General features: G+C 37.5%; 1 protein-coding gene across 1 annotated transcript; it reads left to right on the forward strand.

The window, feature by feature from the left end:
- Positions 1–23,885: 23,885 nt before the first annotated feature.
- LOC122685447 (peroxiredoxin-6-like) lies at positions 23,886–25,146 on the forward strand. The gene has a single exon (XM_043890240.1). The coding sequence runs from the start codon at positions 23,946–23,948 to the stop codon at positions 24,282–24,284; it is 339 nt and encodes a 112-aa protein (XP_043746175.1). The 5' UTR covers positions 23,886–23,945; the 3' UTR covers positions 24,285–25,146.
- The last annotated feature ends 599 nt before the right edge of the window (positions 25,147–25,745 follow it).

The raw sequence follows: 25,745 nt of genomic DNA on the forward strand, positions 1-25,745 counted from the left end.
CAGGCAGATTCTTTACCGTCTTAGCTACAGGGAAAATCCTTTATATACTTTAACTGTTATTTTATATATTGTTTATTCCACTGACACATTATGATCAAACAAGACATTTAATAAAGATAAGATGTAATATTATCTACATATACTAACTTACAAAGCTGACAAATTTGAGTACAGGTGTTTAAAATTTTAATGTGTTCTATATACTCAAGCATACTGATTGAAAGGAATAACGTCAGGTGAAGGCCAGGAATGAAATTGCAGTACTCAATTGAAATAATATGCAAACTTTGAATTGATTAGTTATTTTTTAGCACCATTAACACTTAGACAAGTCCAACAAACTACTTACTTGCAGTGGGGTAAGGTCAAATTGTAATGCTTACAGATATTTCAGAAATTGTATTCCTTTAAAATATTTTTTCTCAGATTTATTTATATTGATATTTGTCCAGGGCCAAATTTTTAACTTTAAAACCTATTTATTTTGTTGTTTTTGTCTCTAAAGTCGTCTTTGTGACCACATGGACCTCAGCATGCCAGGCTTCCCTGTCTTTCACTACCTCTTGGCTGTTGTCCAGTTATTCAGCTGCATTCAATCCTTTGCGACCTCATGGACTACAGCACGCCAGGCTTCCTTATCCTTCACCATCTCCCGGAACCTGCTCAAACTTGTGTTCATTGGTCGGTGAGGCCATGCAACCATCTCGTCCTCTGTCATCTCCTTTCCCTCCTGCCTTCAATCTTTCCCAGCATCAGGGTCATTTTTCTAATAAGTCACTTCTTCACATCAGATGGCAGAAGTACAAGAGCTTCAGCTTCAGTATCAGTCCTTCCAATGAATATTCAGGATTGATTTCCACTAGGATTGACTGGTTTGATTTGCTTGCAGTCCAAGGGGCTCTCAAGAGTCTTATCTAACACCACAGTTCATAACCACCAACTATTCGGTGCTCAGCCTTCTTTGTGGTCCAACTCTGATATCCATACATGGGTAGTGGAAAAATCATAGCTTTGATTATATGGAACTTGTCAGCAATGTAATGTCTCTGCTTTTTAATATGCTTTCTAGATTGGGCTGACAGCATGTGGCCCACTGGAGAAGGGAATGGCAAACCACTTCAGTATTCTTGCCTCAAGAACCCCATGAACAGTATGAAAATGCAAAAAGATAGGACACTGAAAGATGAACTCTCCAGGGCAGTAGGTGCCCAATATGCTACTGGAGATCAGTGGAGAAATAACTCCAGAAAGAATGCAGGGTTGGAGCCAATGCAAAAATAACACCCAGTTGTGGACAAGACTGGTGATAGAAACAAGATTCAATACTGTAAAGAGCAACATTGCATAGGAACCTGGAAAGTTATGAATATTATGAATCCATGAATCAAGGCAAATTGGAAGAAGTCAAACAGGAGATGGCAAGAGTGAACATCGGTGTTCTAGGAATCAGCAAACTAAGATGGACTGGAATGGGTGAATTTAACTCAGATGACCATTATATCTACGACTGTGGGCAGGAATCCCTTAGAAGAAATGGAGTGACCATCACGGTTAAAAAAGAGTCTGAAATGCAGTACTTGAATGCAATCTCAGAAACGACAGAATGATCTCTGTTCATTTCCAAGGCAAACCATTCAATATCACTGTAATCCAAGTCTATGCCCTGAACAGTAACACTGAAGAAGCTAAGGTTGAACGGTTCTATGAAGACTTATAAGATCTTCTAGAATTAACACCCGAAAAAGATGCCCTTTTCATTATAGGGGACTGGAATGCAAAAGTAGGAATTCAAGAAACACCTGGAGTAATAGGCAAATTTGGCCTTGGAGTACAGAATGAAGCAGGGCAAATGCTAAGAGAGTTCTGCCAAGAGAACATACTGGTCATTGTAAACAGCCTCTTCCAAATATGCAAGAGAAGACTCTACACATGGACCTCACCAAATGGACAACACCGAAATCAGATTGATTATATTCTTTGCAGCCAAAGATGGAGAAGCTCTATACAGTCAGCAAAAACAAGACCGGGAGCTGACTGTGGCTCAGATCATGAGCTCCTTATTGACAAATTCAGACTTAAATTGAAAAAGTGGGGAAAACCACTAGACCATTTAGCTATGACCTAAATGAAATCCCTTATGATTATACAGTGGAAGTGACAAATAGATTTAAGGGACTAGATCTGATAGACAGAGTGCCTGATGAACTATGAATGGTGGCTCATGACATTGTACAGGAGACAGGGATCAAGACCATCCCCAGGAAAAAGAAATGCAAAAAAGAAAAATGGCTGCCTGAGGAGGCCTTACAAATAGCTGTGAAAAGAAGAGAAGCTAAAAGCAAAGGAGAAAAGGAACAATATACCCATTTGAATGCAGAGTTCCAAAGCATAGCAAGGAGAGATAAGAAAGCCTTCCTCAGTGATCAATGCAAATAAATAGTGGAAAACAATAGTATGGGAAAGACTAGAGATCTCTTCAAGAAAATTAGAGATACCAAAGGAACATTTCATGCAAAGATTGGCTCAATAAAGGACAGAAATGGTATGGACCTAACAGAAGCAGAAGATATTAAGAAGAGGTGGCAAGAATACACAGAACTGTACAAAAAAGATTTTCATGACCCAGTTAATCATGAAGGTGTGATCATGGACACTCACCTAGAGCCAGACATCCTGGAAAGTGAAGTCAAGTGGGCCTTAGGAAACATCACTATAAACAAAGCTAGTGGAGGTGATGGAATTCCAGTTGAGCTATTTCAAATCTTGGAAGATGATGCTGTGAAAGTGCTGCACTCAATATGTCAGAAAATTTAGAAAACTAAGCAGTGGCCACAGGACTGGAACAGATCAGTTTTCATTCCAATCCCAAAGAAAGGTAATGCCAAGGAACACTCAAACTACTGCACAATTGCACTCATCTCACACGCTACTAAAGTAATGCTCAAAATTCTCCAAGCCAGACTTCAGCAATACGTGAACTGTGAACTTCTAGATGTTCAAACAGGTGTTAGAAAAGGCAGAGGACCCAGGGATCAAATTGCCAACATCCACTGGATCATTGAAAAAGCAAGAGCGTTCCAGAAAAACATATATTTCTGCTTTATTGGCTATGCCCCAGCCTTTGATTGTGTGGATCACAGTAAACCGGAAAATTCTTCAAGAGATGGGAATACCAGACCACCTGACCTGCCTCTTTAGAAACCTGTATGCAGGAAGGGAAGCAACAGTTAGAACTGAACATGGAACAACAGACTGGTTCCAAATAGGAAAAGGAGTACATCAAGCCTGTATAGTGTCACCCTGCTTATTTAACTTATATGCAGAGTACATCATGGGAAATGCTGGGCTGGATGAAGCACAAGCTGGAATCAAGATTGCCAGAAGAAATATCAATAATCTCAGATATGCAGATGACACCACCCCTATGGAAAAAGAAGTGAAGAAGAACTAAAGAGCCTCTTCATGAAAGTGAAAGAGGAGAGTGAAAAAGTTGGCTCAAAAATCAACATTCAGACAACTAAGATCACGGCATCTGGTCCCATCACTTCATGGTAAATAGATAGGGAAACAGTGGAAACAGTGGCTGACTTTATTTTTTCTGGGCTTGAAAATCACTGCAGATGGTGATTGCAGCCCTGAAATTAAAAGACCCTTACTCCTTGGAAAGAAAGTTATGACCAACCTAGATAGTATATTAAAAAGCAGAGACATTACTTTTCCAACATAGGTCCATCTAGTCAAAGCTATCATTTTTCCAGTATTAATGTATGGAAGTGAGAGTTGGACTATAAAGACAGATGAGTGCTGAAGAATTGATGCTTTTGAACTGTGGTGTTGGAGAAAACTCTTGAGAATCCTTTGGACTGCAAGGAGATCCAGCCAGTCCATCCTAAATGAGATCAGTCCTGGGTGTTCATTGGAAGGACTGATATTAAAGCTGAAACTCCAATACTTTGGCCACCTGATGCGGAGAGTTAACTCATTTGAAAAGACCCTGATGCCTAGAAAGATTGAGGGCAGGAGAAAGGGACAACAGAGGATGAGATGGTTGGATGGCATCACCGACACAATGGACATGGGTTTGGGTGTGCCCTGGGAGTTGGTGATGGACTGGAAAGCCTGGCGTGCTGTGATTCATTGGGTCCCAAAAAGTCAGACATGACTAAGCGACTGAACTGAACTGAGCTGAACTGAAGTAGGTTGGTCTATATTTTCTTCCATGGAGCAAATGTCTTTTAATTGTGTTCCTGTAGTCACCATCTCCAGTGATTTTGGTTCCTAAGAAAATATAGTCTGTCACTGTTTACATTGTTGCCCCATCCACTTGCCATAAAGTGTTGGGACTGGTTTCATCTCACCAAGGCTATGGTTTTTCCAGTAGTCATGTATGGATGTAAGAGTTAGACTATAAAGAAAGCTGAACACTGAAGAACTGATTCTTTTGATGTTGGAGAAGATTCTTGAGAGTCCCTTGAACTGCAAGGAAATCCAGCCAGTCCATCCTAAAGGAGATCAGTCCTGAGTGCTTATTGGAAAGACTGAGGTTGAAACTGAAACTCTAATCCTTTTGCCACCTAATGCAAAGAGCTGACTCTTTTGAAAAGACCCTGATGCTGGGAAGGATGGAGGGTAGGAAGAGAAGGGGATGACAGAGGATGAGATAGTTGGATGGCATCACCGACTCCATGGAGGTGAGTTTGGGTAAACTCTGAGAGTTAGTGGTGGACAGGGGGGCCTGGCGTACTGCAGTCTATTGGGTCATGAAGAGTTGAACATGACTGAGAGGCTGAACTGAACTAATGGTACTAGAAGCCATGATCTTCCTTTTTAGAATGCTGTGTTTCAAGCCAGATTTTCCACTCTCTTTTTTCATTTTCATCAAGAGGCTCTTTAGCTCTTCTTCTCTTTCTACCATAAGGGTGGTGTCACCTGTGTATCTGAGGTTATTGATATTTCTCCCAGCAATCTTGATTCCAGCTTGTGCTTCATTTATCTTGATGTGATCCTCATATAAGTTAAACAAGTAGGGTGACAATATACAGCCTTGACATTCTTCTTTCCCACTTTGGAATCAGTCCATTGTTCCATTTCCAGTTCTAAATTTTGCTTCTTAATCTTCTTACAGGTTTCTCAGGAAGCAGACAAGGGGGTCTGGTATCCCCAACCTGTGAAGAATTTTCCACAGTTTTCTGTGATCCACACAGTCAAATGCTTTCATGTAGTAAGTGAAACAGAAGTAGATGTTTTTCTGGAATTCTCTTACTTTGTCTATGAGACAAAAGATTTTGGCAATTTGCTCTCTTGTTCCTCTGCTTTTTCAAATCCTGCTAGAACATCTGGAAGTTCTTGGTTCACATACTGTTGAAACCCAGCTTGGATAGTTTTGAGCAGAACCTGGCTAGCATGTAAAATGAATGCAATTGTGTGATGATGTGAATTTTCTTTGTCATTGCTTTTTTTGGGATTAGAATGAAAACTGACATTTTCCAGCCCTGTGCCCACTGATAAGTTTTCCAAATTTGCTGGCATATTGAGTGCAGCACTTTAACAACATCATGTGTTAGAATTTGAATTGGCTCAGCTGTAGTTCTACCACCTCCATTAGCTTTGTTCATAGTGATACTTCCTAAGGCCCGCTTGATTTTTCTTCTGGAGTTTTCTCAAATTCATGTCCATCTCATACTCTGCTTCCCCCCCCTCCCCTTTTGTCTTTAGCCTTTTTCAGCATCAGAGTCTTTTTCAATGAGCCATTATTTATTTCTTCTTACTTATTTATTCAGCATGAACTAAACAAACATTGAACATATTATGGAATCTAATGGAATTTCAAGCTAAAAACTGCTTTATAGATATAAAGTTTTCACATTTGATTACTTATTTTAGCCATAAATATCATATTGCCTCATTTTGTATAGGAGAATATGAGATACAAAAATAAATAAATTTACTACTAAGTTGATGAGTGAGGGTTTGAAGCAAAATAATCAAATTGGAAGATACACATTCAAGTCCTGCCTTCTAACAACTCTCCATTGTCCTGTTTCAATGGAGCCAAAAACTGGTGGAACAATTCATATACTATCATTAAACTATAAATCTCATCAGTTTACCTGCAATATTTTTCATAGGCTTAAAGAGTTTTGGGCCGTTCACGAACATCAAAGAACTTTACACAGGTTTGCAAACCAGAAATCCTGGCTTCGTATTCCAAATCCATGGAACTAACCAGTTGTATAATTTTTCCATCCATAGAGTGATGATAATGGCAAACTTTACTAAATAGATTCCTTTAAAATAGTTTGAGTTTTAGCATAGAGCAAAGTATCCAGTACTAGCCATTGTCATAGGATGATTAGATACATGATAGATAGAAATTTCAAAGCTTTTATTCTATTTTTAGAATAAAAATATGATGTTTTCTTAAATACAACATTTATACCTATATGTGAAATATGTCAAGAAATATAAGATGATAAGAATGAGTGGCTTTGTTTTAGGTGAGTTCTGTAGTCAGAAGAGAACATAGTGTACTGGTGTTTTGACTAAAGGCTAAAGTGTCCTCATATAAACAAACACCTTTAAAGTATGAAAGTGCATTATTTATTTTTAATGATTTTCATTATCTTTTCACCCATTCACTTCTCAATGCTTGTGTCCCCATGACTTGTATCATTCACCTCTTAATCACTAAAATAGTTTAGAATCCCCAGTCTTTGATCTTGAATGGAACCTATTTTGCATTTTGGATTCATTCAACTCAAAAATTTAAAATCTTCTATCTATGTTTTCAATCATGCTTATTGTAGAAGAACTAAATTAGCTTAACACATTTTACCTAAAACTGACAACATGTTTTTGTATGTCTGCTAATGTTAACACTGGAGTAGGAAATGGCAACCCACTCCAGTGTTCTTGCCTGGAGAATCCCAGGGACGGGGAAGCCTGGTGGGCTTCTGTCTATGGGGTCGCACAGAGTCGGACACAACTGAAGCGACTCAGCAGCAGCAGCAGTAGCAACAATGTTGACATATGCATTATATCATTAATAAATGCTCCATTTGGATAAATATCTACATTTTTTTGAAAAAAGATTACATATATGTTTAAAAAATATGCAGATAACACAGATGATCTGTAAAGAAAGCGTAAATGTCTTAAAATTTTAAATACATATACATTTTACTCAAATAATTAAAGATATTTTATCTTATTTATGATATGATTTCTTTGTATGTCAAAATGTGAAGTAGTATTAAACAAAGTAAGTTTTCCATATATATGCATGTATATGTGTATATATATATATGGAAAATGTAATTTGTTTTATTTTTCAGTTTGTCCAAAATGATAATAATCAAAAAGCTGTATTTTTTTTGCAGTATCTGCTAAAATATTCTTCTAAAATATGAAAAAATGGTGCTTTTTTTCATATTTTAGCTGGAAATATACAGGGACTATAATTTAAGAAATCACATATGTGTCAGAAGTGTCAATGTCCTCATCTAGAAAAAGCCAAATCTCTAAATAAAACCACTAAATTAAAATTATTATAAAAAAGTCTTCAATACTTAAAAGCAAATAAATAATTGTTACATAAGCAATTTGTTTGTAGGATGTTGCTTTGTGAATATTATTTTATCTTCTTATATCAAAATTATGTTGTCTCAACAAAAAAAACTTTTTCTGAGAGATTATTTTAGAGTTATTTCATTAAATATGCAAAAGTAAATCTGAATCACTATAAAGAGAAGAATAGAAAGAAGAAATTGACTGCCTTCTTAAAGGTTCATTAAGCTAATCTGAGCTGGCTCAGGCACCGGTGACAAAAATAATATTATTGGAACTTGGTAGCTACAGGACAGCGAAGGAAGGAGAAAGGAAAAGAATATATACATACTTAAGGTAAGTGAACAACAACAAAAAAACACTGTGGAAATATATAGAGACATGTTAGTTATAGTGTTTCTGGTTAAATAAAATATAGTTGGACATACCTTAGAAGAAGTGTCCCAGACTTTAAGTGAAAGTGAAAGTGAAGTCGCTCAGTCGTGTTCAACTCTTTGCGACCCCATGGACTGACTATAGCCCACCAGGCTCCTCCGTCCATGGGATTTTCCAGACAAGAATACTGGAGTGGGTTGCCATTTCCTTCTCCAGGAGATCTTCCCAACCCAGGGATTGAACTCTGGTCTCCTGAATTGTAGGCAGACGCTTTACCATATGAGCCACCAGGGAAGTCATCCCAGACTTTAAAACATAAAACATATGCAGTTAATAAATAACAACAGACTGTCAACTCAACGAAACTAAGCCATGCTGTGTAGGGCCACCCAAGACGGATGGGTCATAGTGGAGAGTTCTGAGAAAATGTGGTCCACTAGAGAAGGGAATGGCAAACCACTTCAGTATTCTTGCCTTGAGAACCCCATGAACAATACGAAAAGGCAAAAGATAGGACACTGAAAGATGAACTTCCCAGGTCAGTAGGTGCCCAAGATGCTACTGGAGATGAGTGGAGAAATAAATTCAGAAAGAATGAAAAGATGGAACCAAAACAAAAACAGCAGCCAGCTGTGAATGTGACTGGTGATAGAAGCAAGGTCTGATGTTGTAAAGAGCAATATTGCATAGGAACCTGGAATATTAGGGCCATGAATCAAGGTAAATTGGAAGTGGTCAAACAGGAGATGGCATGAGTGAATGTCAACATTTTAGTAATCAGTGAACTAAAATGGACTGAAATGGGTAAATTTAACTCAGATGATAATTATATCTACTCCTGTGGGCAAGAACCCTTAGAAGAAATGGATTAGTCATCATAGTCAACAAAAGAGTCCAAAACGCAGTACTTGGATATAATCTCATAAGCGACAGAATGATCTCTGTTCGTTTTCAAGGAAAACCATTCAATATCACGGTAATCCAAGTCTATACCCCGACCAGTAATCCTAAAGAAACTGAAGCTGAACGGTTCTAAGGAGACCTACAAGAACTATTAGAACTAACACACACACACACAAAAAAAGATATCCTTTTCATTATAGGGGAATGGAATGCAAAAGTAGAAAGAAACACCTGGATTAACAGGCAAATTTGGCTTTGAAGTACAGAATGAAGCAGGGCAACGTCTAACAGAATTTTGACAAGAGAACCCACTGGTCATAGCAAACACAGTCTTCCAACACCGCAAAAGAAGACTCTACACATGGACATCACCAGATGGTGAACCCTGAAATCAGATTGATTATATATTCTTTGCAGCCAAAGATGGAGAAGCTCTATACAGTCAGCAAAAACAAGACCAGGAGCTAACTGTGGCTCACATCATGAACTCCTTATTGCCAAATTCATACACAAATTGAAGAAAGTGGGGAAAACCACTAGACTACTCAGGGGTGAGCTAAATCAAATCCCTTTCAATTATACAGTGGAAGTGAGAAACAGATTTAAGGGACTACATGTGATAAACAGAGTGCCTGAAGAACTATGGACAGAGGTTTGTGACATGGTATACGAGACAGGTATCAAGACCATCTCCAAGAAAAAGAAATGCAAAAAAGCAAAATGGCTGTCTGAGGAGACCTTACAAATTGCTGTGAAAAGAAGAAAAGCAAAGCAAAGGAGAAAAGGAAAGATACACCCATTTAAACACAGAGTTCCAAAGAATAGCAACGAGAGAAAAGAAAGTTTTCCTAAGTGATCAGTGCAAAGAAATAGAGGAAAACAATAGAATGGGAAACACTAGAGATCTCTTCAAGAAAATTTGAGATACCAAGGGAACATTTTATGCAAAGATGGGCTCAATAAAGGACAGAAATCGTATGGACCTAATATAAGCAGAAGATATTTAGAAGAGGTGGCAAGAATACACAGAAGAACTGTACACAAAAGATCTTCAAGAACCAGATGATTATGATGGTGTGATCACTCACTTAGAGCCAGACATCCTGGAATGTGAGCTCAAGTGGGCCTTAGGAAGCATCACTATGAACAAAGCTAGTGGAGGTGATGGAAATCCAGTTGAGCTATTCCAAATCCTAAAAGATGATGCTGTGAAAGTGTTGCACTCAATAGGCCAGCAAATTTTAAAAACTCAGAGGTGACCACAGGACTGGAAATGATCAGTTTTCATTCCAATCCCAAAGAAAGTCAATGCCAAAGAATGCTCAAACTACTGCACACTTGCTCTCATCTCACATGCTTATAAAGTAATGCTCAAAATTCTCCAATCCAAGCTTCAACAGTACATCAACTGTGAACTTCCAGATGTCCCAGCTGGATTTAAAAAAGGCAGAGGAACCAGAGATAAAAATTGCCAATGTCCGCAGGATCATCAAAAAAGCAAGAGAGTTCCAGGAAAAAAAAAAAAAATATATATATATATATATATTTGTCTTATTGACTGTGCCAAAGCCTTTGACTGTGTGGATCACAATAAACTGTGGAAAATTCTGAAAGAGATGGGGATATCAGACCACCTGACCTGCCTCTGAGAAATCTGTATGCAGGTTAAGAAGCAACAGTTAGAACTGGATATGGAACAACAGACTGGTTCAAAATAGGGAACGGGGTATGTCAAGGCTGTATATTGTCACCCTGCTTATTTAACTTATATGCAGAGTACATCATGAGAAACACTGGGCTGGAAGAAGCACACGCTGGAATCAAGATTGGCGGGAGAATTATCAATCACCTCAGATATGCAGGTGGAACCACCCTTATAGCAGAAAGTGAAGAAGAACTAAAGAGCCTCTTGATGAAAGTGAAAGAGGAGAGTGAAAAAATTATCTTAAAGCTCAACATTCAGGAAACTCAGATCATGGCATCTGGTCCCATCACTTCATGTCAAATAGATAGGGAAAAAATAGAAACAGTGGCTAATTTTATTTTTGGGGTCTCCAAAATCACTGCAAATGGTGACTGCAGCCATGAAATTAAAAAAAAAACACTTACTCCTTGGAAGGAACGTTATGACCAACCTAGATAGCATATTAAAAAGAAGACATTACTTCGCCAACAAATGTCTGTCTAGTCAAGGCTATGTTTTTCCAGTAGTCATGTATGGATGTGAGAGTTGTACTATAAAGAAAGCTGAGCACCAAAGCATTGATGCTTTTGATCTGTGGTGTTGAAGAAGACTCTTGAGAGTGTCTTGGACTGCAAGGAGATCCAACCAGTCCATCCTAAAGGAGATCAGTCCTGAGTGTTCATTGGAAGGACTGATGTTGAAGCTAAAACTTGAATTCTTTGGCCACCTCATGTGAAGAGCTGACTTATTTGAAAAATCCTGATGCCTGGAAAGATTGAGGGCAGGAGAAGGGCATGGCAGAGAATGAGATGGTTGGATGGCATCACCGACTCAATGGACATGAGTTTTGGTGTGCTGCTGTTCGTGGGGTTGCAAAGAGTTGGTCATGGCTAAGCAACTGAACTGAACTGTCATTGAAATGTTTGAGGATGCACAGAAAAAAATTTCTGAGAAACTGCTCTAGTTGATTGTTTCTGAGTAGAGAATGTGAATCTTCAACTAAGCGGTGATCACAGTTGGCCACTAAAACATTGCATTGTCTGAAAAAGATTTCCTTTCAGAACAACATGGACATGCCAATTTTGGCTTTTGCCCCACCATGGAATTCTGTTAAAACTATGAAATAGAAAAGGTGAATATTAGTATCTCCAGCTTGATAGAATCAGAGTTGGTAGAGGTCAGTTCAACTTAGTTGATCAGTGTCTCCAACTCTCTGTGACCCCATGGAATGCATCATGCTAGGTTTCTGTGCGCATCACCAACTCCCAGAGCTATAACAAACTCATTTCCATCGAATTGGTGATGCTATCCAACCATCTCATCCTCTGTCATCCCTTTCTCTTTCTGACTTCAATCTTTCCCAATATCAGGGTGTTTTCCAATGAGTCATTTATTTGCATCAGGTGGCTAAAGTACTGGAGTTTCAGCTTCAGCATTAGTCCTTCCAATGACTATTCAGGACTGATTTCATTTAGGATGAGCTGGTTGGATATCCTTTCAGTCCAAAGACTCTCGATAGTCTTCTCCAACGCCACAGTTCAAAAGCAACAATTCTTCGGCATTCTGCTTTCTTTATAGACCAACTCTCACATCCATACATGACTACTGGAAAAACCATAGCTTTGACTAGGCAGACCTTTGTTGGCAAATTAATGTCTCCGCCTTTTAATATGCTGTCTAGGTTGATCATAGCTTTTCTCCCAAGGAGCAAGCCTCTTTTAATTTCATGGCTCCAGTCATCATCTGCAGTGATTTTGGAGCCCAACAAAATAAAGTCTGTCACTGTTTCCACTGTTACCCCATCTTTGCCATGAAGTGATAGGACTGGATGCCATGATCTCAGTTTTCAGAATGTCGAGGTTTCAGCCAACTTTTTCAATCTCCTCTTTCACTTTCATCAAGAGGCCCTTTATTTCCTCTTCACTTTCTCCAATAAGGGTGGTATCATCTGCATTTCTGAGGTTATTGATATTTCTCCTGGCAAATTTGATCCCACCTTGTGCTTCATCCAGCCCAGTATTTTGCATGATGTACTCTGCACATGAGTTAAATAAGCAGGGTGATAATATACAGCATTGATGTATTCCTTTCCCAATTTGAAACCAATCTGTTGTTTCATGTCAGTTTCTAACTGTTGCCTCTTGACCTGCATACAGATTTCTCAAGATGCAGGTAAGGAGGTCTGGTATTCCCATCTCTTGAAGAATTTTCCACAGTTTGTTGTGATCTACACAGTCAAAGGCTTTGGCGTAATCAATAATGCAGAAGTAGATGCTTTTCGGGAGGCTGAAACTCCAACACTTTGGCCACCTGATGCAAAGAACTGACTGATTTGAAAAGACCCTCATGCTGGGAAAGATTGGAGGAGAAGGGGACGACAGAGGATGAGATGGTTGGATGGCCACACTGATTCGATATACATGAATTTGAGCAAGTTCCAGGAGTCGGTGATGGACAGGGAAGCCTGGAGTGCTGCAGTCCATGGGGTCACAAAGAGTCCAAAATAACTGAGCAACTGAACTCAACTGAATATTTAATTGTATATATATAACACAGATTCTTTATCCATTCATCTGTCGAAGGGCATCTAGGCTGCTTACGTGTCCCAACTATTGCAAATAGAGCTGAAATGAACATTGGGATTTTCTTATGATTTTTTTTTTTTTTTTTTATGATTTCATACCAGTATGAAAGCAGAGAAAATAGCATGCAGTGTGTTGAAAGAAGCCCCTTCTCCCTTCACTCAGCAACACACATTGACTGGGAGTCAAATAAGCATTAACTTTGTAGAAATGAAAAAACCTGAATTACCCAAGCAAGACTACACTTATTACAAATGAAGGCAGTTTATAGGAAGACTGAGCATGAGAGAGGGAGAATCAGATTAAGTGGGAGATGCCTTATCTCTACAAGGCTCCTGAATCACAGCTACAGCACAGCTTTGGATATAGCCTGGGGGAAAATCATTCATATTGTCCTCAAGTATTTACAAAAATGAAAGCCATAATTTTCAGGGTTAAAGGTTTGAGTGTTACTCTGCTGTTGAATTAGAAATTCATAGGACAAGTTCAACACTCAAATATCATATCACAACAAAACTACTTGCTTAGTTTATGAGTTCATAAAGTTACTAAAAACCTCATAATCTGTCAATTAACATAATCAGATAACCTAGCTAAATTACAACCCTCTATAACAACCCTGTAGGACAATTAAGGGCTATGGTTCATATGCTCTGTGGGCATAGTTTAGGGAAATAAACTAACAAAGGACTTATTTAACTTCTTAGGACATTTTTTGCTATTCCTGTCAAGAAAAATGTCAACAAAGTGTATTTGACTTCTTTTTTCTCTTTCCAAATGAGAATTGTTTGTTATTTTGGTGATTCTGTTTTCATTCAGCCACTTTACAATGGATGCATTTGTTCTTGTTAAGAAGAGTAATGACTGGATACTTAAAGAGGGATTAGAATTTTTCTTAGGTATGACTTTGAGGCGTATATTTTTCAAGAAGATAAATTATCAACTTTTTGTTTTTTTAAGAAGGAGCAATGGCTTTGTGATGGATTTTTTTTTTTAATTGTATTTTAGGGAAAAGAGGTGCATGGCATAGGACGGATTTTCTTTGAGACCAGACTCTCCCCAACTCTATGTGATCCTACCATTTTCAGACAAAACCTATCACTGTACTCAAAATTGGGGATAAATATATGACACTTTCTCTATATAGTAATCTTTATCCCTGGCAAAAGTGATTGTTTTTAACAGTGATCACAGGAGATGGTAGACTCTTTCACTGAAATATACAAAAATTAGAGTTCAAAGAAATTGCTCTGTTGATGATCTAAAATTGAATCTTATACCTAATGCATTATCCTCATATTTTATTGGAAGATTCATCTCATTATCATGATTTCATGCAAACTTTGTATTCTGTAGCAGAAAATTTTATTTTATATTTTTATTTGTTCAATCTCTCAAGAATTTTGGGGGGAATTTTTATGAAATATCAAAATTTTTCAAATTTTGTTTTATTTTTCCAAAATTTTTAAGTTAACATGGTCATATATCATTTCATGTTCAAATACAATCATATACATTATGATCAACTTATAAATTTTTCATTTTAAAAAGTGAATTTTTCTTAGCCAAATTTATTTGTTCTTTAAAAAAATAAAAGTTCCATCCATTAGAAATAAAATATACTACTAACAAATATGTTTTCAAATTAAATCAAAATTGCCTCATTGTCTTATCTCACTATTATCATAGACCCTATAGACTCTTGTCTGGGCCACCACAGTGTTCTCTTAACTTCTCTCCTTCTTTGATTCCTGTAGTCCTACAATTTCCCTATTTTCTCAGAGGTGTTTTTGTTTGTTTGTTTGTTTTTGCTTTTTTAAAAAATTAAAATATTTGACTGATTGTATATTTAGTAACTAACTATAGAGCCCTGTTGGACTCTGACCTCATGCTTACCACTCTCTTCACCCACTACTCCAGAACTACATCTTGCCCTATACTCTAGCACCTTGAACTTCGTTTTATTTACCTGAAATACTGCACTCTCTTCCTTCACACAGATCCTGGAACTGCTACAAAGCAACTATCTTCTCCTCAATCAGGTCAACTATCATTTTCAGAAAGAACCCTCCTCTGACTCACTAGTCTCCTGATCTCTCCCCCATCTCGTAGTATAAATTAATTAAGTCTGAAATTTCAGAGTTCCTGTTAGACCAAACATTTTCTTACTCAGAACAGATAAAATGATACCACTTCTTGTTAGCCATTTGGCTAAAATTAATATTCGTTAAAACTCTCAATAATTCTCATCCAATCCATGTATAATTTCCAGAATTTTTCACAAAAATGCACACGCACAAACCCCCACACATGCATTAAATTATTTTCAGACAAGGTTACTTGCTCACTGACTGTGATCCTTATATACCATATGTATAATCAAGTTATATTTTGTTTCAATTCATCAGTGTAAGTGCTTACATGCTTATAAGCTATTCATTCTTTGATTTTTACCAACTCACAGTATTTGAACATGGTGGTTGGTTGGATGTATGCATGTTCAGTTCAATTTAACAAACAGTTAATAAACATTCTTGGTGACACATACTACAATACTTTTTAAATAAAAATGGCATAGATACTTAATTGTTAGTATCAATGAATTAATTGGCAATGTTTTATGGGTCATTACAACATACTGGTGAGTTATAATTATATACTCGAGAATTTCTGGTACACATCGGTAACTTACAGCAAACAGGGCCAAGTTTATAGTCTGCAAAGGAGAAAATTTCACTCGGGGACCAAACATGCAGTTTTAGTTACTCAGAGTTTTGGGTAGCAGAGAGTTTATTAAAGTGAAAAGATAGAGAAAGTTTCCATCAAAAGACACTGGAAGCAGGTAGGAGAGTGTCCACCTCACTAGTGTAAGCAGGGCATTGTATAATTTTCAACTGACTGCTGAGAATAGATAAAAAGAATGCCTCAAGGCTGTGAAAGCTTTGCCAGACCTATTCTCCCACAACATACAACTTGAGATAATATAGGTATAAGATTAGTCAAGGAGAAAGGGCTCTGAATTCCACGTCTCCAAGTGAGAAAGCAGTGATATGGGAAAACAGACTCCCAGGCAAGATCTGTTACAATAATAGTCATTAATATGAAGCCTAAGCAAAACATTTTTCATAAGATATAATCTGCTTAAAGATAGGCCAGTTCTCAAATAAAATAGATTGTTGCAAAATTAACACAAAGCTTAAGGGAAACATGTCCTACATGACTAAGGCAAAAAAATGTGGAGAAAAGAATGTTTGCTCCTCCATAAGGCAGCCTTGGACTATCTATCTATCTGCCTAAGTGAACTCTCTCAACATGTTGAATTAAACAAAATGATAAAATTATTAAAGAGCTAGAGATATAAATATTTTAAACATCATATGTGTATATGTATTCTAAAGAATATTAATTTATAACAACATGGCTATTATTTGCTTGTCATGTAGAATTTTAGAGGTGGAAGAGACCACTGAGATTATCTAGTTCAAGTGTCTCAGTTTAGAAATGTGTAAACCAAGGTTCAGAGATATGTATCTAAAATTCACAGCTTTGTCTTTTGAAATAGTTTTTCAAGCAATGTGGATCAAAATAAAGATGTTATATTTATCAGTTACGTGGATTACTGAAGCATAAAAATAAATAAAATTATGGATGACAAATTAAGATTCAGGAATTTCTTGTCAGAATAGACTGATGTATAAAATGCAAGAAGATTGTGTTTAACAAGAATAGATATAAACAAATATGCTTAGGTTAAAAAATTCTTCATTTACAACAATTGGTAAAAACTGGATGCACTGTTTACTATTGAAGCCTTTTTATTATCCTTTTCTGAATACTAAGCAGTAATGTTATGTGACTTTTAAATAGTGAATGTGTTAATTGAAAGCCAGTGGCCAATATGAGGAAAAGAACCACTGGAAATTGTCCTGTATAGGCCATGTTAAATAGTGTACATTCCTTGATCCATTACAGAGGCTTCTATTATACATATCAGGTACCTTTCTCTAGAGGAGTATGAAGAGGCCTATGAAGAAAAATCAAATAGCTTAAGGGTATTTAGATAATTAAAGTAATAATGTACATTAGATCTTGGAAACCTCCATTGTAGAGCTACTATGAGGAATGTCATCAAATGAAGGGGATTTATATGTAAAGAAGCTTTAACATAATCTATTTTATTAAAAAGAAAAGACTGCAGAAGCCTAATGGGGAATTTGTTTGTAGGGAAATGGGTAAAATGAGCCCTGATTAGAAATCAGAAATGCTCAGGTTGTATTTGAGCTCTCAATCATTGGATAGCATATTTAAAAGCTATAACCTCTACCAGGGCTTCCCTCATAGCTCAGTTGGTAAAGAATCTGCCTGCAATGCAGAAGACCCCAGTTCAATTCCTTGTTCAGGAACATCTGTTGGAGAAGAGATAGGCTACCCACCCCAATATTCTTGGGCTTCCCTTGTGGCTAAGCTGATAAAGAATCCGCCTGCAATGCAGGAGACCTGGGTTTGATCCCTGGGTTGAGAAGATATCATGGAGAAGGGAAAGGCTATCCACTCCAGTGTTCTGACCTGGAGAATTCCTGGGGTTCCAGATGTTCAAGCTGGATTTAGAAAAGGCAGAGGAACCAGAGATCAAATTACCAACATCCACTGGATCATAGAAAAAGCAAAAGAATTTCAGAAAAACATCTACTTCTGCTTTATTGACTACACTAAAGCCTTTGACTGTGTGGATCACAACAAATGGTGTAAAATTCTTCAAGAGATGGGAGTACCAGACCTGGTTACCTGCCTCCTGAGCAATCTGTATGCAGGTCCAAAAACAACATTTAGAATTGGACAGACTGACTCCAAATCAGAAAAGGAGTATATCAAGGTTGCATATTGTCACCCTGTTTATTTAACTTATATGCAGTGTACATCATGCGAAATACCAGGCTGGATGAAGCACAAGCTGGGATCAAGATTGCTGCAGGAAATAACCTCGGATATGCAAATAATACCATTTTTATGGTAGAGAGTAAAAAGGAACTAAAGAGCCTCTTGATGAGAGTAAAAGAGGAGATTGAAAAAGTTGGCTTAAAATCAACATTCAAAAAACTAAGATCATGGCATCTGGTCCCATCACTTCATGGCAAATAAATGGGGAAACAGTGTAAACAGTGACAGACTTTATTTTCTAGGTCTCCAAATTCACTGCAGATGGTGACTGGAGCCATGAAATTAAAAGACCCTTGCTCCTTGGAAGAAAAGCAATGACAAACTTAGCCATCATATTAAAAAGCAGAGACATTAATTTGCCAACAAAGGTCCACCTAGTCAAAGCTATGGTTTTTCCAGTAGTCATGTATGGGTGTGAGAGTTAGACTATAAAGAAAGTTGAACATGGAAGAATTGATGCTTTTGAGCTGTACTTTTGGAGAAGACTCTTGAGCGTCCCTTGGGCTGCAAGGAAATCCAACCAGTAAAACCTAAAGGAAATTAACCCTGAACATTCACTGGAATGACTGATGCTGAACTTGATACAATGGAATATTACTCAGCCATAAAAATGAACACATTAGAGTCAGTCCTAATGAGCTGGATGAACCGCGAGCCTATTATACAGAATGAAGTCAGAAAGGGAAAATCGATTATTGTATTCTAGTACCTATATATGGAATCTAGAAAGATGGTACCAATGAACCTCTCTGTAGAGCAGCAGTGGAGACACAGACATTGAGAACAGACTTATGGGCACAGCTAGTGGGGGTGAATGAGAGGGTGGGATATATGCAGAGGGTAACATGGAAACATACCTTGCCATATGTAAGATAGATGGCTAATGGGAATTTGCTGTATGGCTGAGGGAACTCAAAACTGGGCTCCATAACACCCTGGAGGGGTGGGATGGGGCGCAAAGTGGGAGGCTTGTTCAAGTGGGAGGTGGCCTGGGTAAACTTATGGCTGATTCATGTTGATGTTTGGTAGAAATCGATACAATACTGTAAAGAGATTATCCTGCTGTTGAAAATAAACTTGAAAAATGTAGAAACAAAAAAGATATATTCCCAAATTCTAAGCCTTTATTTTTTTCATTCCCCTCAAACTTCAATACCATTTAAATTTAAAGATGTAAAAGCTAACAAATTAACTGACTTATTTTCAGTTACATACAAAGTATTATCATAATCCAAGTCATATAAGAAAATCACTCCCCAGCCCCCCTACTTTTCAGAACTTGATTCTTCTGGTTTTACAATTTACAGCTTGCTTTTACACTATTTGGGGCTTCCCTGTAGCTCAGATGGTAAATTAAAAAAAAAAAAAAAAAAAGAAGGAAGGAAAAAAAAAAATTATCTGCCTACAATGCAGGAGACCCAGATTTGATTCCCAGGTCAGGAAGATCCCCTGGAGAAGGGAACAGCAATCCACTACAGTATTCTTGCCTGGAGAATCCCATGGACAGAGGAGCCTGATAGGCTATAATCTATGCAGTCACAAAGAGGACTCAGAGCACTCATAGGACTGAGTGACTAACAACACTTATAATATTTGGCTTCTGTTACCAATTTCTGTACCTTTCTGGACACTGGTTATTACATATATATTGCACTCAGATAAAATTCATTCCAGACAGAAGGAACTCATTCTTCATCGATTCTTCTAACTGCAAGGGCAGCAGTGAATGTAGGTTCATAAACAGAAGACTGCAAAACATGAATATTGAATCATGGATACATCTCCCCCTCTTCTCCCTTCCTCCCTGCCTTCTCACCTCTCTCCCTTCCTCCTTTCTCAGCTTGGCTTCCTTCTATGAGTAGCCCTGACATGTTACAGTACATATACCTTTCTCCATTTGACCATGAAACATGGCCATCAAATCATAAAGCACCACATTGTACATTATTTTGGCTTTGTAAACTCTGTGAAGTCATTTTTATCATCATTATGTTAATTCCATGGATCAGTTTCCATTAGTCAGTTGAGTTGCTCAGTCGTGTCTGGCTCTGTGACCCCATGGACTGCAGCATGCCAGGGCTCTTTGTCCATCAACAACTTCCAGAGTTTACACAAACTCGTGTCCATTGAGTCAGTGATGCCATCCAACCATCCCATCCTCTGTCATCCCTTTCTTCTCCCACCTTCAATTTTTCCCAGCATCAGGGTCTTTTCAAATGAGTCAGTTCTTTGCATCAGGTGACCAAAGTATTGGAGTTTCAGCTTCAGCATCAGTCCTGTCAATGAATATTCAGGACTGATTTCCTTTAGGATGGACTGGTTGGAGCTTCTGCTGCCCAAGGGACTCTCAAGGGACTTCATTTTTTTGCCCAAGGGACTTGATTTTTTGGGGCTTCAAAATCACTGCAGATGGTGACTGTAGCCATGAAATTAAATGACATTTGATCCTTGGAAGTAAAGTTATGACCAACCTAGACATCATATTAAAAAGCACAGACATATCTCTGCCAACAAAAGCTGTGGTCTTTATAGTAGTCATGTATGGATGTGAAAGTTGGACTATAAGGAAAACTGAGCGCTGAAGAATTGAGGCTTTTGAACTTTGGTGTTGGAGAAGACTCTTGAGAGTCCCTTGGACAGTTTCCATTAGCCTTGCTTATAGTAAGTCCCTACTGTTTCTACTACACAAACAGTTGTATACATATGCAGGACCAGGACATGGATCTGTCTACTGTGAGGTTTCTATGAATCTCATCCTAAAGAGAATGGGCTAGTTCCTACAAAAGGTACAATGCGCATATACAACTAACAAAAAGGCAACTGTGATGCAAAATGAAAGTTAAAAAGGTAATGAATAGAAAATTTTAATAAGGAATTTTTATTTCATTTATAATTCAAGTGACATTAATGATAACAAAATTATCTTTGACCTCTTCAACTTGCAAAAATTATTATAAATGTTAATAAAATGTGATGAAATGATGAAAGGAAAACTCTTATGCTTTGCTGTGTAAGATAAAAGTAATCTAACTTTAGAAGTCAATTTGAAATGTGTGTCAAGACCCTTAATTGTGTTCATTATTGTTATTAGGACTTATGTATATTTTTATTAATTCATTGAAAAGAAAAAATATAAATTCAGAGTAGACTTATATAGTCTACTCTTCACTCTATAATATCTTCACTGTTGTTCAGTGGCTAAATTGTGTCTGACTCTTTGTGACCCCATGAACTGCAATATGCCAGGCTTCCCTATACTTCACTATCTCCCTGAGCTTGTTCAAACTCACGTCCACTGAGTCAGTGATGCCATCCAAATATCTATCCGCTGTTGCTCCCTTTCCTTCAATCTTTCCCAGCATCAGGGTCTTTCTCAATGAGTCAGTTCTTTACATCAGGTGGTCAAAGTATTGGAGGTTCAGCTTCATCATCAGTTCTTCCAATAAATATTCAGGGTTGATTTATTTTAGAATTGACAGGTATGATCTCCCTTCTATCCAAAGGACTCTCAAGAGTCTTCTCTAAAAGTGCCACAGTTCAAAAGCATCAGTTATTTGATGCTCAGTCTTCTTTATGGTCCAACTCTCACATCCATACAAGACCACCAGAAAAATCATAGCTTTGACTACACAGACCTTTTTTAGCAAAGCAATGTCTCTGCTTTTCAAGAATTGATTCTTTTGACCTGTGGTGTTGGATAAGACTCTTGAGAGTCCCTTGGACTACAAGGAGATCAAACCACACAATTCTAAAGGAAACCAGTCCTGAATATTCATTGAAAGCACTGATACTGAAGCTCCAATACTTTGGCCACCTGATGCAAAAAAACTGACTCACTGGAAAAGACCCAGATGCTGGGAAAGATTGAAAGCAGGAGTAGAAAGGGATGATAGAAGATAAGGTGGTTGGATGGCATCACCAACTCAATGGACATGAGTTTGAGCAAGTTCTGAGGGACAGGGAAGCCTGGCGTGCTGCAGTCCATGGGGTCACAAAGAGTCAGACATGACTGAGTAACTGAAAACTTAGGCTTTTCATAGCTTTTTATTTTATTTTTTATTTTTTTCATTTATTTTTATTAGTTGGAGGCTAATTACTTTGCAATATTGTAGTTGTTTTTTTTTTTTTTTCTTCTTTAAGTCTGTGCCTGCAGTCACCATCCTCAGTGATTTTGGAGCCTAAGAAAATGAAATGTGACAGTATTTCCTCTTTTTCCCCATCTATTTGCCATGAAGTGATGGGACTGGATGCCATGATCTCAGTTTTCTGAATGTTGAGTTTTAAGCCAGCTTTTTCACTCTCCTCTTTCACCTTCATCAAGAGGCTCTTTAGCTCCTCTTTGCTTTCTGCCATTGAAGTGGTTTCATCTGCATGTCTGTGGTCATTGATATTTCTTGCTAGCAATCTTGACTCCAACTTGTGATTCATCCAGTGCAGCATTTCATATGATGTACACTGCACATAATTTAAATAATCAGGTTGACAATATACAGCTTTGACATACTCCTTTCTCAATTTTGAACCAGCCCATTGTTCTATGTCCAGTTCTAACTGTTGCTTCTTGACCTGCATGCAGATTTCTTAGGAGCAAAGTAAGGTGGTCTGGTATTCCCATCTCTTTAAGAATTTTTCACAGTTTGTTTTATTCACACAAAGACTTTAGCATAGTCAATGAAGCAGAAATAGATATTTCTACTGTAATCCCCTTGCTTTCTGTGACCCAGTGCATATTGGCAATTTGATCTCTGGTTCTGCCTTTTCTATAATATCTTAATAAACTGTAAATCCTCCAAAAATAAAACATAAAAGACTTCATGTATGCATAAGTATGAGATGAAGATAAATTCAATAAGAAATAAATGTACTAAGTGATTTTATACCAAATATTACAAAACTTCAGATAAATGTAAACACTTACTTAAATGTAAAATGCAATATTTCATTGGAATATGAATCATAGAGTGTAATCATTCTTAGATAATAGTGATAAACATACACCACATTCATAAATAATGGAAAAAATAGAAAACAGAGAAAATATGGAGACTTAAATTAAGAATTACATAGATACTATATAAATATGAACAGAAAATGATAGCATAAAAAGCTAAATGTAATGTATACTGAAATTAGAATTAACAATGAAATAAGTCATGTGAACACTGTATATTAAAAAATTTACAACATCTATAATCATGGCACATGAAGAATGTGAAGAAATGTATTTATAAGTAAAATCTTAATGAATACAGATGAGTAAACAAATAAAATATTACAAAATCACATGCAAAATATAATGCAGCACTGATAATAAAAGCAAGTGTAAGACATTAGGAGTAATACTGTTGAGATGATATTTTATCCTCAAAATAAGGACTGAAGAGTTTAATATATCTGTATATACTGGTTAAGTAAGTGAAACCAGTTGGTCATTTGTAATAGATGGCAAAAGTTTTTAATAAAAATGTTTTTTTTTTCTTTTTTCTGATTTGAAAGGGAATTTTTAGAAAATTAGTAACTGATACATCTTTGATGTAGTTTATGTATTTAAAAATCAACTTCTAGAGTCATACTTTAATATAGTTTAAAATCAGTCGATAGGATAATATGTAATGTTGAACACCTAGAGGTAGCCAGCATGAGATAGAATAAGAATACGAAAATTCCTAATTAATATTATTATTTAACAATTTAATAGAAGTTTGGCATAATTCAGTACGTTAAGAAATATAGTTGTGAATTATAAAATGATGGAAAATAAGTTAATTTTATCATTTTTTGTAATGATGTGATTTTCTAGTAGAGAAACCGAATACATTAAAGCTAAAAGTAGCAGAACCAGCAGGCTAGTGGCTGCAGGGGCATCTCCTCCTACTCCCCGCGTCACTGCTGCCGCCATGCCCGGAGGTCTCCTCCCCGGGGTCGAGGCTCCCAACTTCGAGGCAAATACTACCATCGGCCGCATCCGTTTCCACAACTATCTGGGAGACTCATGGAGCATTCTCTTCTCCCACCCTCCGGACTTTACCCCAGTGTGTACCACGGAGCTCGGCAGAGCAGCAAAGTTGGCACCAGAATTTACCAAGAGAAATGTTAAGATGATTTATCTTTCCATAGACAGTGTGGAAGACCATCTTGCATGGAGCAAGGATGTCAACGCTTATAACGGTGAAGGGCCCACGGAAAAGTTACCTTTTCCCATCATTGAAGATAAGAATCGGGACTTTGTCATCTAGTTGGGCATGCTGGACCCAGCAGAGAAAGACGAAAAGGGCACGCCTGTGACTGCTCGCGTGGTGTTTATTTTTGGTACTGATAAGAAACTGAAACTGTCCATCCTCTACCCAGCTACCACTGGCAGGAACTTTGATGAGATTCTTAGAGTAATTCTCTGTCTCCAGCTGACAGCAGAAAAGAGGGTGGCCATCCCGGTTAACTGGAAGAATGGGGACAGCGTGATGGTCCTTCCAACCATCCCTGAAGAGGAAGCCAAAAAACTTTTCCCTAAAGGAGTCTTCATCAAAGACCTCCCATCTGGCAAGAAATACCTCCGCTACACACCCCAGCCATAGGCTAGCCACAGAGTTGGTTCTGGAGCTGCCCACTTAGCATCATGAGCCAGAGGATGCCAGCTGTCCATCATGTTTTCCCGCAGCAGTCCATTAAAAACATTCTGGTGTGATCACAGCCAAGGTCTTTAGGTTGCTATACTGCTGGCTTATTAAATGAAAACAGCACTAAAAATTCCCTGGGATCCTTCGTGCCTTCAGCAGCTTTCTCCTCTGTGCACTCTCTGCTGACTCTCCTCGAAATTTGAGACTTATCTTGGATCTCTGCAGGGTTTATGACCAAGAGGTGGTATCAGTTTATGGTCGAAAAAGCCTGCTTTGCTCCATCATACTGTGCTGGCCAAAATGTTCATTTGGCTTTTTAAAACGTGAACGAACGTTTCGACCAAGCCAATAGAATGACTATCAGATTTGGTGTTTTTTTTTTTTTTTTTCCTTTTTTTCTGTTCTAATCAAATCCTCTGTTGCCCATTTTGGGAAGGAATAGAACTTGGGGTTCAACTTCCTCTGTACGTATCTATGTGTGTAACCTAAGAACTTAGAGTAACCTGGGAAGTTCTTCAGTATTTCATGTTTTGATTACAACTGGGGGAAAAAACCTTTTCAATTCAGTACTTTTCTAGTAGATAAATGAAAGATGAGCCTGGGGAGAGAATCTTTAAATATTTTGCTATCAAGAAAATTTTTCAATAAATCTTTATTAAAAGCGAGAAGCTACAGAAAAGGCTCCACTTGCCTGCCAGAGAGGTGTAGCAGAAGGCATGAGCAACATGCCTTCTGGTGTCTTTTGGAGAATTTCTGGATGTCAGTCTGTTCTATGATGAGGTGCACGTGAAAGGGCCTACCACGAGAAGAGGGAAGAGGACGACTAAAAATGTTTTTTTTTAATCTATTCTTGCAGTGGGGGAGGGAGATGTTTTTCTGAATTTTGCTTCTTAGGGATCAGCAAATAAATCCTTTGTCAAAAACGTGAAAAGAAAAAATAAAGCTAATAAGTAAGTTTGAAAGTGGCTGGTTATGAAACAAGTGCACAAATTGAATGGTGATAATAATCAGAATTTATGAAAATAAAGAAGATCACAAATGAGAAAAATTATTATGTATCTAAAATTAATAAGACAATATCAC

Source organism: Cervus elaphus, chromosome 28 (assembly GCF_910594005.1).
Source record: "Cervus elaphus chromosome 28, mCerEla1.1, whole genome shotgun sequence".
Lineage (NCBI taxonomy): Eukaryota > Metazoa > Chordata > Mammalia > Artiodactyla > Cervidae > Cervus > Cervus elaphus.